The sequence below is a fragment of the Carassius auratus genome, chromosome 7 (genome assembly GCF_003368295.1).
Source record: "Carassius auratus strain Wakin chromosome 7, ASM336829v1, whole genome shotgun sequence".
In the NCBI taxonomy this organism is placed as follows: domain Eukaryota; kingdom Metazoa; phylum Chordata; class Actinopteri; order Cypriniformes; family Cyprinidae; genus Carassius; species Carassius auratus.
The window spans coordinates 14,646,700-14,663,071 of NC_039249.1; the positions used below are offsets into that span (position 1 = coordinate 14,646,700).

The 16,372-nt window shown below is 36.8% G+C and overlaps 1 protein-coding gene across 1 annotated transcript; it reads left to right on the forward strand.

Annotated features, from left to right (window-relative positions):
* Positions 1-5,769: 5,769 nt before the first annotated feature.
* On the forward strand, positions 5,770-12,167 carry LOC113106039 (tubulin polymerization-promoting protein family member 3-like). The gene is made up of 4 exons (XM_026267567.1): positions 5,770-5,902; positions 9,569-9,766; positions 9,986-10,139; positions 11,205-12,167. The coding sequence occupies exons 2-4, from the start codon at positions 9,579-9,581 to the stop codon at positions 11,394-11,396; spliced, it is 534 nt and encodes a 177-aa protein (XP_026123352.1). The 5' UTR covers positions 5,770-5,902; positions 9,569-9,578; the 3' UTR covers positions 11,397-12,167.
* Positions 12,168-16,372: the final 4,205 nt, after the last annotated feature.

Genomic DNA, 16,372 nt, shown 5'->3' on the forward strand with positions numbered 1-16,372 from the left:
TTGCTGTGTGAAGTTTGATATCACAACAAAGTGTTTCCAGGACAACCTGCATACACCCACTAAATGTGTCAATCATCAGAAGGTCAAAGAGATATGCAGTGTGTGTCTTAGCCGCTGAATGTGTAACAGACATCACTCAACACTTCATTGAAACAATAAAGTTGACTTAATAGTTCACTTAATAGGGCTATGAGTGCATGTAACACATCTGTAGGTTCGAAATCATCATTTTTACAGAAAGAAATAATCCAATCCAGTATGTTTCCATATTAAATGATAATGTCTATAACAGAATGTGCTCCTGAGGAGCATTTCAGGATGTGAATGATTTTCAGGGTAGCGTAGGATGGATGGGTGTTTATTGGCTAGGCATTTAAAGCCTTTAGTTGTACATGAACTTTTGTTCTCAAAGCTAAAATACAAAATTAATGTATGCCATTTTTAATGTCATAAATGTGACATCAATGCAGTGTCTTTTCACTTCCAAAGGGGAGCGCCGCTAAAAAAAACAAAAAACATTTGAATCATTGGTTCTCAGCCTTGCTGACATGAAGGCCCTTCATTTCCCATCACAATATTCACAGGCCACTTATATTGGAAAAGATATTTACTCTGGTATTTCTGATGTAATTATGATAAAGCTGCTGGCTTTCAAACAGCTTCAGTAAAAACAGTAATAAGGGGAAAATTTGTGCTTTGTTGCATTTTAATTTATTGTAGTCCCCTTGGAAGTTTGCTAAGGGCCCACTGTAGGGGCCAAGTGAGAACAACTGTTTTAAATAACTAAATATGTACTGAATATCCTAAAGGAGATGTTAACACTTGTTTCAAAATAATGACTGATTGCTTTCCTTCATACAGGAGCTTTTAGAAATAAAATGGAGACTCTTGATTTGAATATTTTAATGCTGATAAAGGTTATATGTATATTAAATGAAAGGGATTCTAAATTAATTTATATCAAAAACAATATATTAAAGGTTATATGAACACAATGTCTAGTTCCTTTTCTCTTAAACATACACCACACACCCAATGATTGCCGTGGTATGTAGTCTAACTTTCTCATTGGAAGTCTCAGTGCTGACATCTGTAATGTAATCTGGTCAAGTGAGTGATGAAAGATCATTTAATTAGATCACTGTTTGGAATGGCAACACTCCGATGTTTCTTTAGGGAGCTTTTTAAAGTACACGTTAACATAAACACTCAAAATATTTGCTTACCCACAATGTATTTGCTGAACCTAGGAAACAGTGCATGTGACTTAACTGGACTACCAAGAAGAGGATAAATGCTATCTATCTATCTATCTATCTATCACGATACGCATTGTGATGGAGAGGAAACGAAGCAGTGTGAAGGCGAAGGGCATTCATATTTAATGTATTTATCAATCCATACATCAAACATACAGGCAGGAACTCACACGGTGTACCTTCTTTTAATAAATTAGAAAAAGATACAACAGGGTTAGTATAGAAAATAAAAAGCAAAGCATTTGCATCAGGTGTGTTTTGCATTTTTAATTGTTTTAAATAATTTATGAAGCCACCTTCAATCTGTATCGCATAAAAACATATTAATTATTATATTGCAATCCTGTCTATCTATTTCAACTGAACAATTACTGTCAACAACAGACGTTGCATCCATCGATTCTGTCATGTTTCTCATTGACACGCCCAGTGTTCGAGCTATACCGTGTCCTCTGGGGTGCCAGGTAACTTTTCAGACTGAAGAAGGTTTTTTGCATCCCTACAAGAGATGCACCTCAAGCTTCAATCTTTAACAAACAGCCATGTATATCGGTTCTTACAGTCTCTCCACTGCTGGCTGTTCCAGTTTACCGGGAATGAGGACTCGGAGCAAGAGGGGTTAGGATAGTGAACGGTGTAGCAATCAATTCTGTTCCCCTTTACGCAAACATACTACAATTCTTGCGTAGTTGCCGAGTTACTATACGTACGATCAGAACTAGCGTGCGCAAGAAGCATGACTGGATGTACGGCAAGTCAAATAGTTAAAAGTACCGTCCTAAATCCTAAACTTGAAAATAAATTTAAGACGAGAGGTTTTTCAACTTGAAATGTAAAAACATAAGACAAAAATAACGGAACAACTGCAAGATGAATAAGAAAATAGAGTGTGAGAATCATTTTACTATGTTGTAGTGTAGCAAGAAATGTGTCGCTTTTTGCTTTCCTTACATCCAGGTGTGTTCGGTGTGTTTGAATGCGGGAGTGTTGCCAAATCCGCGGAATTTAGACTAGTACTTTGGGAAAATGTTTGATTAACTATATGGTTGGGTTTATTACACGAAACAGACATTTCGAGGGGAACAGAATCGACTGCTACACCGGCCTCTGACGAGCTATTACCATCTACAGCCAGAGATAACTTTTCTTCAGCTTCTTGGTTGTCACAGTGGGCGCACGGCCGGAGGTCTAATAAGTGTTTGCAGCAAGTGAATCAGTCGTGCTATTATAATGTCATCACTACACAATTTCTTAATAAAACCAAAATTAATTAAACTGCTGTTTTCTTTTTACCATTGCTATAATGCTATAACTGCAGAATGAATTAAGGACTTTGCGCGTGATAAATGGCCTCCGACGTTATTTTTTTTCTACGAATATATGACGTACTAACGGGGAATTTGCAGCGCAGCGCCCCCACACATTGATGCTCATTACAAGAATAGCATGTATAGTAATCTTTATTGAAGTAAATTAGGTTTTAATCGCCGTCATGCATGATTGAATAATATTTTGCTATTTTACACTTAATAATCCATCATGATCACATTGCACAACTGAAATTGCACTTCAAAATATTCATTTTGTCAATATTTTTTGGGACCCCCCAAAATTTCACATTTCTCGTCTAGTTCGCACTATGGACATGCCCCCAACTCGGAGTTTCCCACTCGTAATTACAACTTTTTGGTGGCATTCATGTGCGTTTAATTCGTAAATGTTATGTATCCAACATGTCTTGAACACACCATTAAATACACATGGAATTTAGAGACACACCTGGGATTAATGAGGCAATGGTGAACCAGGGGACTCAGTAGGACATGGTGGACCAGGGAACTTTGGGCGCCATTGTGAAGCAGGCATTTCAGGGGGCATGGCGGATCAGAAAGTTCAGGAGGCTTTGGTGGATCAGGAGACTCGTGGAGGTTGTGGCAGAGCAGCCTCCGATACTGCAGCCCCCGCCCCAGCCTCTACGACTGGAGCCCTATTACCCCAATCCCATAATAATAATAGTTAACAAGTAGGAGAGAATTATGGCATCTTGGCTGAAACAGGGTCAAGAGGGTGATCTGTAGTCACGGGCACCGGAGGGTGCTTTCAAAGAACAGGCTCTGTAGAATGCTTTCAGGGAGCGGGCTCTGGAGGGCACTTTCGAATAGCGGGCTCTGGTGGACATTCTGGAGGAGCGGTGCTGGTAAGCACTGGGGGCTCAGGAGATGAATCAGAGCTGGACAGGACCAGCGGGGACGACGGAGATGACGGAGAGCTGGACTGGACCAGCGGTGATGAAGGAGATGAGGGAGAGCTTTCTGGAGCAGATTCTGGGGTGAGAATAGGAGCAGAGAACTCTGATGGTAGTGCCATGTCCATGAGCACCTTTATTTATAAATAAATCTAGCATATTTATCGAGATTACTGTATTATATTATAAAAATATAACAGCCTTGTGCAGCAATGAGATGCCAGGTCTTCAAAAACACATTGGCAGTGCTGTGGAAGATGAATGTAGAGCTGTTCAAACAAAATTTCTCTTAAGAATCTGAATGTAAAGCTAATCATAAAGCAAAACAGTAAATCTTTTAGCCCCATGATTTAGCAAATGAACAAAAGTGCTCTTTGTATGTGTAATGAGTTAATGTCAGCATTTGGCAAACAGTTTTCGAAGGGCAATTTGATCAGTCTGATGAACCGTAATAGAAATGACAAGACATATGCTCCAACACAATTCTGTGTACATGAGCCTGAATTGTTCAGTTATTTTAAACTGTTGTTATACACTCGCCTAAAGGATTATTAGGAACACCTGTTCAATTTCTCATTAATGCAATTTTCTAATCAACCAATCACATGACAGTTGCTTCAATGCATTTAGGGGTGTGCTCCTGGTCAAGACAATCTCCTGAACTCTAAACTGAATGTCAGAATGGGAAAGAAAGGTGATTTAAGCAATTTTGAGCGTGGCATGGTTGTTGGTGCCAGATGGGCTGGTCTGAGTATTTCACAATCTGCTCAGTTACTGGGTAAGTTAGGGTTAGCAAAGGGGGGTCGAAAAGGGGGTCTAACACAGTATTAGTATGGTGTTTCTAATAATCTTTTAGGTGAGTGTATGCTATTGGTATAAAATGTAACATGCTCCACACATTTGTCATGCATTATTTTTATTTTTTTTGTTGATTGATGGTTCAAACATATTGCACTGGTACAAACTGTTTAAAAGGCACATATGTATATTTTGTTCCTGCATGTTGTATCACTCATAAAAAAACTAATCCCATATAACAAAAAAAGAAAGAAGTGTGAAACATAAATAACAATAAAAAGCATCTCCTAGTGAAATCAGATCACATTTGGCTCCAGGCTGTTGCTGAATTGTAATTCTGGTTTTATATGTCCTGTTTTTCGGACAACAAGAGGAAAGAGACCGACTGTGAGGGCAACCATGGAAAATATGAACTCCGTGGATGAAAGAGTGGTGCCAAACGAGAAAAAGACAGAAAGAGCAGAGAAAGAATGATCGAAAAAGACCTGTCTGGCCATCTTCAAAATGGCCCTCTGTGATTTTCATCTGTGCCTAAGAGAAAATATATGGAAAGGGTAATCAAGAGTTAATTATTGTAAATTATTGAAGCTTTATTGGAGACTGAACATGACTGTTTCCCAGATGAGCATTGCTAATCATTAAAAGATATATGAATGCATAATGCTTCTATTGACCAGTAAGAATCAAGCATACCAGAGCGTTAAAGGTGGCATGCAATGAAAATTCAACTATTGCCTAAATGAAAATGCATTCTTATGCATATTTTGCATGAATACATTTCATTTTTTGTGAAACAACTCTCTGGTGATTTATGTCAGGTTTCTCCATTCATTTAGTTTGCTTTTACCTATCCTCTACAATCGACAAAAAGCTTGCAACAATCAATGAATAGAACCAAGCCTCCACCTTTATTTATATGCAGTATAAATTACAGTATTCCTCAATGTCCTTAAAATGGAGGTTTTTCATATTTGGCTTGAGAACTTCTCAGGACAAATCTGGTTTCAAAGTGTAGCTAAGTATAGACACACACACATCGGCAGTATTGGATGAGCATTTTCACAAGCACACACTAAAACATTTATGTAGTGCTGGATGAATTGCATTATTGCTCTCTTCTAACGCATTCACATCAATGAATAAGAAGTATTTAGATTCAAAAACAGAATGCCAAAACAGAGGATAAACACAAATAAAATACAAATACCCCACCCAGGATAGAGTTTAAGTCTTTTTCTGGCTTATGTTGCTATGCTCAAGCCTCTAGTTCAGCCCAACTGATAAATGACCCCGGTCACTATAACTTGAGTAGGATCTTTTTCTTTCTCTCTCTCTTTCACACACACACACACACACACACACACACACACACACGCTCCCTCTCTCTCTTTTATTGCCATCCCTTGATGTTAAACAGGACGTCTCCATGGATACAGGAATAAACAGATGATAACAAGCCCTCAGCCTTTAAAGCCCATTTCAGAAGGGAGTAACGAGAGAGAGAGAGTGAGAGAGAGAGAGAGAACGGGACAGAAGTTGTGCAGACCAAGGAGCGTGTGTGCGTGTGTGGATTGCCACCAGCTGGAAGTCAGTAGCAAAGGTAAGAGCGATTTCACTGACACAAATGTGAGATAATGTCTTCATATACAAATGCACATGCATGCACGCATGCACTCATCTTATTAGCTACTGTATATGCATGCACACATAACGTCATAGACCCATAATACACCATGCATCAGCAGCTCTGGTTTGCATATTGAAACATGCTATATATAAATATTACTACACAGTAAAGTGTGAATTCAGTGCATAAACTGACACAAAGAAGTGGCATAATTTCATGATTTTGCACCAAAAAAAATATTGACATTTCTATGAGACCATGTTGAATGTAGTATCCATTATTACTTTTTTATTGTTGGTATTTTTCTCTCATTCTGGTCATAAATATAAAACACAAAAGTCAAAATGGGTAGAAAAGAAAGTTTTAATTGCAAAAAAAAAAAAAAAAAAAAAAAAAAAAAAAATATATATATATATATATATATATATATATATATATATATATATATATACACGCACAAATACAAAATAATAATAAATAATAATTTTAAATCAGACAGTAGTAACATGTTCTAAATGCAACATCTGCACTGCGTCTGACTAAGGGCCATCAAGTGCCAAAAGATGAAATCATGTTCACTTTGGATAAATACAACTGCCACTGACTAAAATGATTTAGATTGCAATTATACATAAGCTAAATATACTGGATGATGTTTTCCCAACGGCACATTGGCACATAAGGATGCTATTCATTATATTCTTGTTATGAATGTTGAACAAAACACTGCTGACATCACCAGATTAATTATAGAGCTGCTGTCTAATCAGAAAGTAAACCCCATTAGGTTGTCCATAAAATATATAACTTTTTATGCTTTGTGATTATCATATATTAAAATATATCGTATATGCTTCATTATAAAATACAGAGTAAGGGTACAGAAACATTTTATGTGGGGAATACAGGTATCCCGAGGGCAGGACCACAAATAAGGTTTAGCTATAAAACACTGGGGCTGAAACATATGATTATAATCTGCTCATAAAGTCTTCAGGACATGATGTGTCTAGTGTTTGTTTTTGTGTTTTGTCTGGATGGGTGGGTACTTGTGTCTCTGTTTCCGTCTTTAATACAATGGTTTCCATGGACACCTCCACAAAGTCCTGTCCTGAGCGAGGGGATCTCTTGGGAGGTGGGCAGTGTGTGTTTATGTGGACGGCTGCCTTTGCATGTGTGTTAGAAGGGTGAGGCTCATGCTCACAATGATGTCTTTATTCGGCCGCCTGTGTGAGAATAACCTCAGCAGCAGCTCACACATGATCCCTCATACACTGTTTTAGGGAAATACACAGCACACACATGCAACATGTTAAGCCTGACGACTTATAAAATGAGATTATTTCAATGGTTCAGTGACGGAGGAACTGTTTGACAAACCAGTGATTATTACAACATGGTGCATCAATGTTTGGATTCATTCTCTTTAAAAAATAACTTGTCTTTTTTTTGCATTCAGCAAGAACACATTAAATTCATCAAATGTGACAGAAAAAAAAACATTTCTTATAATAATGCTAAATATTTCTATTTCAAATAAAAGCTGTTCATTTGAACTTTACATTCATCAAAGAATCATGAAAAATGTAGCAGCACAAAAACACCAAGCGGCACTGTTTTCAACCTTGATTATAATAAGAAACGTTTCTTGAGCAGCAAATCAGCATATTAGAATGATTTCTGAAAGATCACGTGACATTGACGTCTGGAGTAATGGTTGCTTAATATTGAGCATTGCCATTACAGGAATTAGTTACATTTTCAAAAATCTGAATATAGAAAATAGTTATTTTAAACTTTAAAAATATTTAAAACAATATAACTCTTTTTACTGTATTTGTGATCAAATAAATGCAGCCTTGGTGAGCGTAAGAGACTGTTTGATGCAACACTCGAGCTCAGAGGAGACTACAGATGGCTGAAGGAGCTGGAGTTGAAGCCAGGGCAAGCCCACCCACTGCTGCTGTACACTCATCACCTCTCTCTCCATGAGCCATCGGCTGCCAAACTTCTGACATCCATCTGAAACATTCCACAATAACTCCAAGACACATCAGACCATACACACACCTACTCTCGCCTCCATCAACAATGACTGGACTGTACAGCCACACCAAGAAATCTAGAATCGGCCTCACTTCTGAAATTCTACGTTCTCCAAATACATCCACAGATTCAATGAGCTTTGAATTAATGCAGTTGCAAGTACAGAGACAATGCTTTGTTGTATTTTCCATCAACAATCTCATACTTGTTTTTTTTTACCTATCATATTAGCGTGATTGAGGCTGGAATGGGTATTAGCAAATTTCTGATTCAAATTGATACTCTCTACTGTCCCTTTTCTCACTATAGTATTGATACGAAAGAATAATAAAGACAGTTAAAGGCTGGAATACACTTCTCAGCATTTGAAATAGGAACAGATTTAAAATGTTAGGCACCCTACACTTGCCAGTTTTTTAAATGTTTACAGAGGAAAATTGGGCATCATACACAATATATGTTCTAAAATTGGCTCAGAATATCAAATATGTATTATATCTTCCAACTGGATGGGATCATAATGCTAATCATAATCATAGTGCTGAAAAACATAGTGGCCATCAAACAGTAAATGATTTTCAATGAAATCTATTAAGTCCAACTGCCCAACTTAAGGTTGTTTACAGCAAGAACACTGTCCACTATATATAGATTACTATAATACTAACTATATGAGAATTTTGTCAGTTATGTCCTCTGTTGCTTTAGTTTTTTTTTTAAGTCTGATGGATTCTGGTGGCAGTGGCTGTTTTCATGAAAATGCTATTGTCATTATTGTTATGGTTGTAGTGTGAACATCCCTATTCTCAAATTATTATTATTTTAAACTTTATATTTAAAGTTAATAAGAAATTTTCATAGAGACAGCACTGCAACAGTATGTATGATTTGTTATATCTGAGAAGCTAAGCTTGCTGAAAAAGACAGTAGAACTACTGAGGAGGGAAAGAGGCCTTCTGAAAATGTTTAGGAAATGTGTTTTTGTCTGTTGAGCAGTGCTCTGAAGTGAATAATTAGAAGTCTGCTGAGTGCTGATAATCACCTCATTAGCTCAGTCCTTACAGCCCTTAAATTTTAAACCAGGCTCTGCTGTTCCACACACACTGAATGTGTTACTTTTGGCTGGTTCTTTAATTTGTATTTTATTCATTCAGGCCATTCAAAACGTAATGGAAAACAGGGTGACCTGCTGAAGAAGTTTTTCAAAACGCTACAATAAGAAGACCATTTAGTGAAATATTTCTAAGTCAAAATCACAGGACAATTTGGATAATTCAGTTCAGTCAGAACAGCTAATTCAGAGCGTAAGGTGCTTTGTTGTCTGGGCTCAACTTTATCTGTACAGCCTGAGGCTGTAGACGTTATTTGTGTATACTGTATAATACACATCTGAGATTCCTTTTAGATAATAATGCAGTGTAATCTTTCTTTTCTGAGTGAAACACAGTATTCTGTCTTCTCTTTCATCATTAAGGCTTCAGTAATGCCAGTAGATCATGCCACTATTTCAGATGTCTTATTTGGTCAGTTAATACACCTCTTTTTCTTGAGAAATAGTTCCATTAGGTCATCGTTTTACTATTTGTTTGGCAGAATAACCAACATGGCAGAAAGTACAGAAATGGATGAGCTTCTGAGAGCCTTTAAGAAGTTTGCTGTTCATGGTGACACCAAAGCCACTGGAAAAGAGATGAATGGGAAAAACTGGGCTAAACTGTGCAAAGATTGCAAAGTTATTGACAGTAAGAATGTCACTGGCACTGATGTAGATATTGTCTTCACAAAAGTCAAGTGAGTTTTTCAGCATTTTTTGTTTGTTGTTGTTGTTGTTATATAGTTATTATATATATATTACTTTTTTGTGCATGCAAAATAAACCACATAAAACATAAAAACATGTAAATATTAAAATATTAACAACATTTTCATAGATTAAGTATAAAACATAACTGTACAGTACTGGCAATGTCACACAGATATTGAAAAGGATATGTTTATCATATTATTTAGAGCGAAGACATCTCGGGTCATAACATATGAGGAGTTCCAGAAAGCTCTAGAAGAACTGGCCCCAAAGAGATTCAAAAATCAAAGCAAAGAAGAGGCACTGCAGTCTATATATAAGCTAATCGAGGGAAAAGAACCCACCAACGTTGGTGTTACGGTAAGTCAACCATTTGAAAACAATCATTTGAGGCATTTCTGCATGAATGTATGTTGATATAAACAAATGTGACTATACTGTGCAAGATAGCAAATCAATATTGGAATTTATATATATATATATATATATATATATATATATATATATAAATTATTGATCAGTAAATACATTTTCAATGTTTCACATTTCTATTTCAAATAATATATGCTGTTCTTTCAAACTTTCAATTCATCAGAGAATCCCTGAAAATAATCATGGTTTCACTGTACCATGGTTTCACAAAGATACTAATCAGCACTGACAATAATAATTAATCTCTCTTGAGAACCGAATCAGCATATTAGAATGATTTCTGGAGGTCATGTGACACTGATAACTGGATGCTTAAATAAAATTCAGCTTAAATAAACAGTTTTAATTATTTTACAATAATAGTGATTTTTAAATCAAATAAGAGCACTAGGACTTGAATAATCCTAAAGAAAAAAAAAAAGCAAGAAGACAGAAAGGTTATTTGTTTGACATTTGAATGACATCATGCATCAACTTCTTGCATATAATATCTAGCCAAATAATATCTTAGATGTGACAGAATTATGGGAGGGTATTGCTTGAATATTTAAAATGTTGCTCATAAAGCTCCTTCAACACTGCAAAGTTTGGCTGTCTCCTGTATCTACCACATAATTCAGTTCATCTGTAGATGCATGCACTTTTTTATGAACTCATTTGGATGTGTCAAATAAAAGCGGCACCTAAAATGAATAGTGTTGGTAGACCTCCAGAAGAAAGATTGAGAACCGCTAACAAGCTACTACATCATTCCTCAGTCGGTTCAGCACTAGAGGGCAGTAACAAATCAAACAACAATAAATCAAACCTGGCAACTAGTTAAGCTCAAAAGGAGTTGCAAGAATATGTGATGTCTATGTGGAATTCATTCAATGCCAGAAAGGCTCTGCTTAGGCAGGCTGAAACAGCCTTGTGCAGATCAACATATATGTTATATAATATTATATTATATATTTCACTCATTTGTATGTTATATTTGTTTAACCATTCTAGAAAGTGGCAAAAACTGGGGCTGTGGATCGGTTAACTGACACAACTAAATATACAGGCTCCCACAAGGAGCGCTTTGATGACAGCGGGAAAGGCAAAGGAAAAGGAGGGCGGGAGGAGATTGTGGAGCACACAGGTTATGTAGGTGCCTACAAGAATGCTGGGACTTATGACGAGAAGACAAAGGAGAAGTAAGGCCCCACTGTCTCCACGTCAGCAAGCTCTGAGCTTCATCTTCATCAGCACTTAGGTCTGGACCAAAGCCAAACTTGAACTTTAACCTGTAAAATCACACAGCCACTATGCAGTGTAACACAGGATGTGTTGTAAATGTCTGTCTTTAAGGATTAAAAAACAGTACTACAGTCGGTTTTCATGAGAAAGTTGACAGAAGGGTAAGAGAAGACTGGTCTCAATCCTTTCATGCAGATACCAGTCCCTGCTGTATGTAGGATTTCAGGTGAAAATCTCAAAAGAGGACGCATAAAGACAGCTCTTTGGTTGGGAAAACAGATAAGTAGTGTATTTGTTTCAGTTTTTATGTTGCTGTTTAATAGCTAGGAGCATCTAAACATCACAGTGCTTCAGAGAGAGACAAGTGGAACACAGGGAACCCTTTAAGAGAATTATTTCCTCCAACATTTGTAGATAGATTCACTAATGGATTCGCTGTCAATAAAATGTAACAACTTTCATTACTAAGACTTAAATGTCATTCTCCAAAGGATAATGGTAAACCAGCTTTATGTGTGTGTTAGCTATACTCTTCTGTTATTATTACCAAAAATACATTGTTATATCTTTAAGTTAGCTTACTGTGTTACTGAAACTGGAAACTGCCTTTGTATAAACTATTACTAAATAACTTTTGATGTGTAAGGTTTTTTTTTTATGGTTTATTGTGTCTGTAATTAATAGCTACTATGCATTACTATAACTACTAGTTTCAAAATAAAGATGGAATAGATTATTGCTTCACATTCTACAGCGTGATTAAAAACATCCATCATGCTAATATTCTGTAGGGTCTTTCAACTAGGGGTCCATGAATTGAGGAATCATGAAGGCTGTTTTGAAATGATATGCCAAGCAAAATAATTTTACATTGTTAAAAAAATTATACTTGAGATCTCTGGCTTTGTAAAGGTTGAAACCTTTTTTTTTCTTTCTTTTTTTTTTTTTTTTGCTTTATGCAGCACGCATAAAATGAAGTTCTTTACACCTGCCTGTGCTTCCTCTCATAAACCTAACAAAAATGTGCCACTGTAGCCACAGTAACCACCAAAAATACAGTAGTAAAGCTGTGGTTAAATAACACCAGACCTAATAACAAAGTCAAAACGCATATCCAGCATTACACACCGGTCCATTCGTCCGGAGTCTAGCCTGAGGGACAGACGCCGGTCCCTCTGTTGCCATGGCAGCCGCGCCAGACACAAACACAACAGCGGCACCTGGCTCCGGCAGCCTCCCCCTGCCCTCTCACTGTTTGTAACCAAACACACTCGTTCATGGCAACGTTTGTTTGGTTCATCTCCTTGGAAGCGTTTAATCAAAAACATCTCGCTCCATTCCAGCTCGAGCCTTTGTTGCTCCTGTCACATGTTGATGAATGGCATCGCACAGCAGCGTCGCAATCGCCTTCAAAGCCGAGCTCAGAGCTCGCAGCGCGCTGTAATCAAGCGGCTGATTAATTGGCTGTTAACATGAGCGCTGTTGATGCAGTGTGCCGCACATGCAGGCGGATGACTGGACTGCCGAGTGCCTCTTGTCTTGGGGGAGGTACGAGACACGATTATGTAATGGTAAATGACTATATATACACATGGCTATATAAAAAGTCATTGTTGTGGCTGGTTTACATATTTTATTTCTAATGTAAGGTGTGTGTGCAGTTTAAATAACGTTACAGCTTTGTTATTTCGTCTGCTATGTCTGATTTGGTTCTTCCTCTAAAACGCTTGAGAACTAATTAGATTTCCTCCGGACGTCAACAAAGTAACCCATTGGAACGACGAAAGACGTACTGAGTGCACTGTGTGAAGTAGGCTAGGCTATTTTTTTAAGTTAACTTCCCTTTAATTTTGGAACCAACCCATCAGTTCAATATTTCGCACGCTCATATATGCCATATTTTTCAGATTAGCCTATATATTTATATTTGTTTATGTATGCGAATAGCCCTTCTAATTTAACGTGCTAATTCTTGTAAACGCATGGAGGCAAATATGAGTCAGCGTCATGTCTGACCTCACGTTTGTTACACGAGCTCTGAATAATAGGACTATGCGACAGTTAGTAATTACCAAGTTGCTGAAATGATAATCGTATAATCTAAAAGCCTACTGATGCTTTTGTGTCGTTTCACATATTACTGTATTTAGAGGTTATATAACAGTTAGCAAGTAGGCTAACAATATGTTGAAATGATTATGACATGTCATTAGGCTTGCTACTGTAGAAAAATGCTCAAAAATGAAAAATAAAGACATACAGGATCCAAGTAGAGGTTATTTAATAAGACAACTTTCAATGAATCCACAGGAATCCTTCATGCATGAGAAGTCCCTTGATGAGACTAATTGTTGACTCGTTGGTACCACCTTGTGGCGCTTTGTAGAACGTTTCTCTGAATTATTTATTAATTCATTCAGTTAACCGCACATGGTTGGTTCCATTTTTTTTCTGAACCAATTTATCTGGTGTTCAAAAGTTAGGGGGCATATATGTCTAAAATATTCTTACACGCACAAAAAAAACTTCTACTGAACACAAACCTTTGAATGGTAGCATATATAATTCACAGACACTGCATATGCATGAAAAAAGCAGAAAAGGCTGTAATATGTGTACATGAATACCAACCAATTTTACCTGACAACAAAGTATTATATTATTGATAATCTATGCACATGTTCTAAACTGACTATTCAATTAAGCGTCATACAGTAGTTTGTACCTTTAATGAGTTCTCCGTGCTGTTACTAACGTTGTGATTTGTGACTCATTGAGTGCAGACTCCAAGAAGAATCCACAAGCTGTTATTGCTGTATTTAATACACACGTTAATATACCTCCAGAAGGCTGCACACTCTGTGATTGGGTTGTTGTGGTGTCTACAAAAAAATCTAAAATGTGAAGGAAACACAAAATAAGTAAATAAAAATTGGTTCTGAAAGAAAGAAAGAAGTAGAAGAGTAGAAACAGGTCTCCAGAGAAAAAAGAGAGGTGAGAGCTCTGCAATGAACTGTTAGTTCTTTAGCATTTGCTGTGAAAGCATGATCTCATCATATCAGCATGTTTATAGTATGTGTCCTCATCAATTCAGTTAGCCTACATGGACTCCACAGATCAAGCAGACTAAATGCTCTCCTGCAAACCTAGTCAAAGGTCATACAACCTAGTCGTTAACAAAAGAGATCTACTGTTGCTATTCATGGGTTTCAGTCCCATGCCTTTTTTTCAGGCCACCATCTTTAGGACCTTGTGAAGCCTCTATTCAGTGATTGAAAACCAAAATAACACTCCACCAACAACGAAAAACAATACAAACTTATTTTCTGTCAAGCAAACTGCTGACTCCATTAAAGTCTAGTTAAAACTTACAAATTTGACGTTTGCTATTTACATCTGCCTCATACACAAAGCATCTCCGTACACTCGGGCCATTTTCAGTTAGATTTTCACCTGCTAGAGATTTGTCCATCGGCCTGGGTCCATCTGCCACACCTGGCCTGGATGCCTAAAAAAGTGTCCCCCTTAACCTGATTTCTTCCAGTTTGCTGAAGAGGGTGTCAGACGGTGTTTAAAGATGAACAGTTTGTTAATAAATACATAAATTGGGAAAATTTCCCCATCGTGGCCTTCATTACAATCTATTTAAACATCTACAATAAAGTCTGAAATTATTACAGTGTGTGCCGTCTTCTCTTTTAATTTGTATATTTGTAACAACATTATAAAACTGTATTAACAAGCACCCACCCCCCAGTGCCCCATTTTTGGTTTGGGCCACTGCCCCTCAAAATGTCTGTGCACGGCCCTGGTAAAAAGTACATTGGTAGGAGAAATAACATATAAAGAGCAGAAAAAAACACAATATATACAGACATTTTGTGAATTAATTCTTTAAGAAAATAAGTTGGCCCTATGTTAATTATTTCCTTTCAACTGTCTAGTCTATTGTTTATTTATTTATTTACATCCATTGTGACAACCTTCATTGAATGTCTCATATACATGTATTCAAAATGTTTGCATCCATGCAAGTTATGAGGCTAAGAATAAACAAAAAAATTACTTAACCTGAGAAATAATAAAGCATAAATCTTCCATATTGGTATCTAATTTCACTTTAATTTAAAAACGATGAAATTGATTTTAAAGGAGCAGTTTGATAATCTGATTCTATTTTGGCTCTTGTTCCCTTGTTTGTGCACTCTCCTGTGCCTCCTGAAGTAAAGTGAAAGATAACGCTGAAGACTCGCATTAAGGACAGGTTTAACATTACTCTGCTTTAGACGGCCAAAATGGAATATTTATGTCTTAAAGTATCCAATTATCGATTGTCAGTTAAAGACAGAGAGAAACTGTTGTAATTTTTTTGTATTGGTGCTTATATGGTGCTGAGGGTTGTAGATGTGCTGTCCTGGGTTCAAATATGCAGCATTCAGTGTATATTTACTGTCAGGATGCATCTACAATGTGTTGTGTATGGAGAGACGAAAGATCCGTTCAAACAGACCATTCTCACGAACAAACTCTCTCAGGACTCACCCACTTGCAGGACAGGCGATGACAATACAATGAAGAATTATATGCAACTGTTTTGTGGCATCACGATACGGAAAGTTTCTGTATATGGGTAAGTATATACAGATATCCTTACATAACCCAGAATTATATGGGTCAGTGTCAGTGTTAGTTTTTCTGATACATATATAAACATTTAAACATTTTTACCTCCTGGGAAATTTTTTCCTCCTGAGGCTTAAAGTAAAATGTTAAAGTGTAACACTCTTGGAGTCGTCTGGCATAATATTTATTATTAATAAAAAAATAAAAATGTGATGTAGCAAAAAATAAATAAATAAATACAAAAACTTCTGACTGCACTGAATTTTAACATGATAATTTTAACATTTGTTTTAAATGTATGAAACCAACATGAA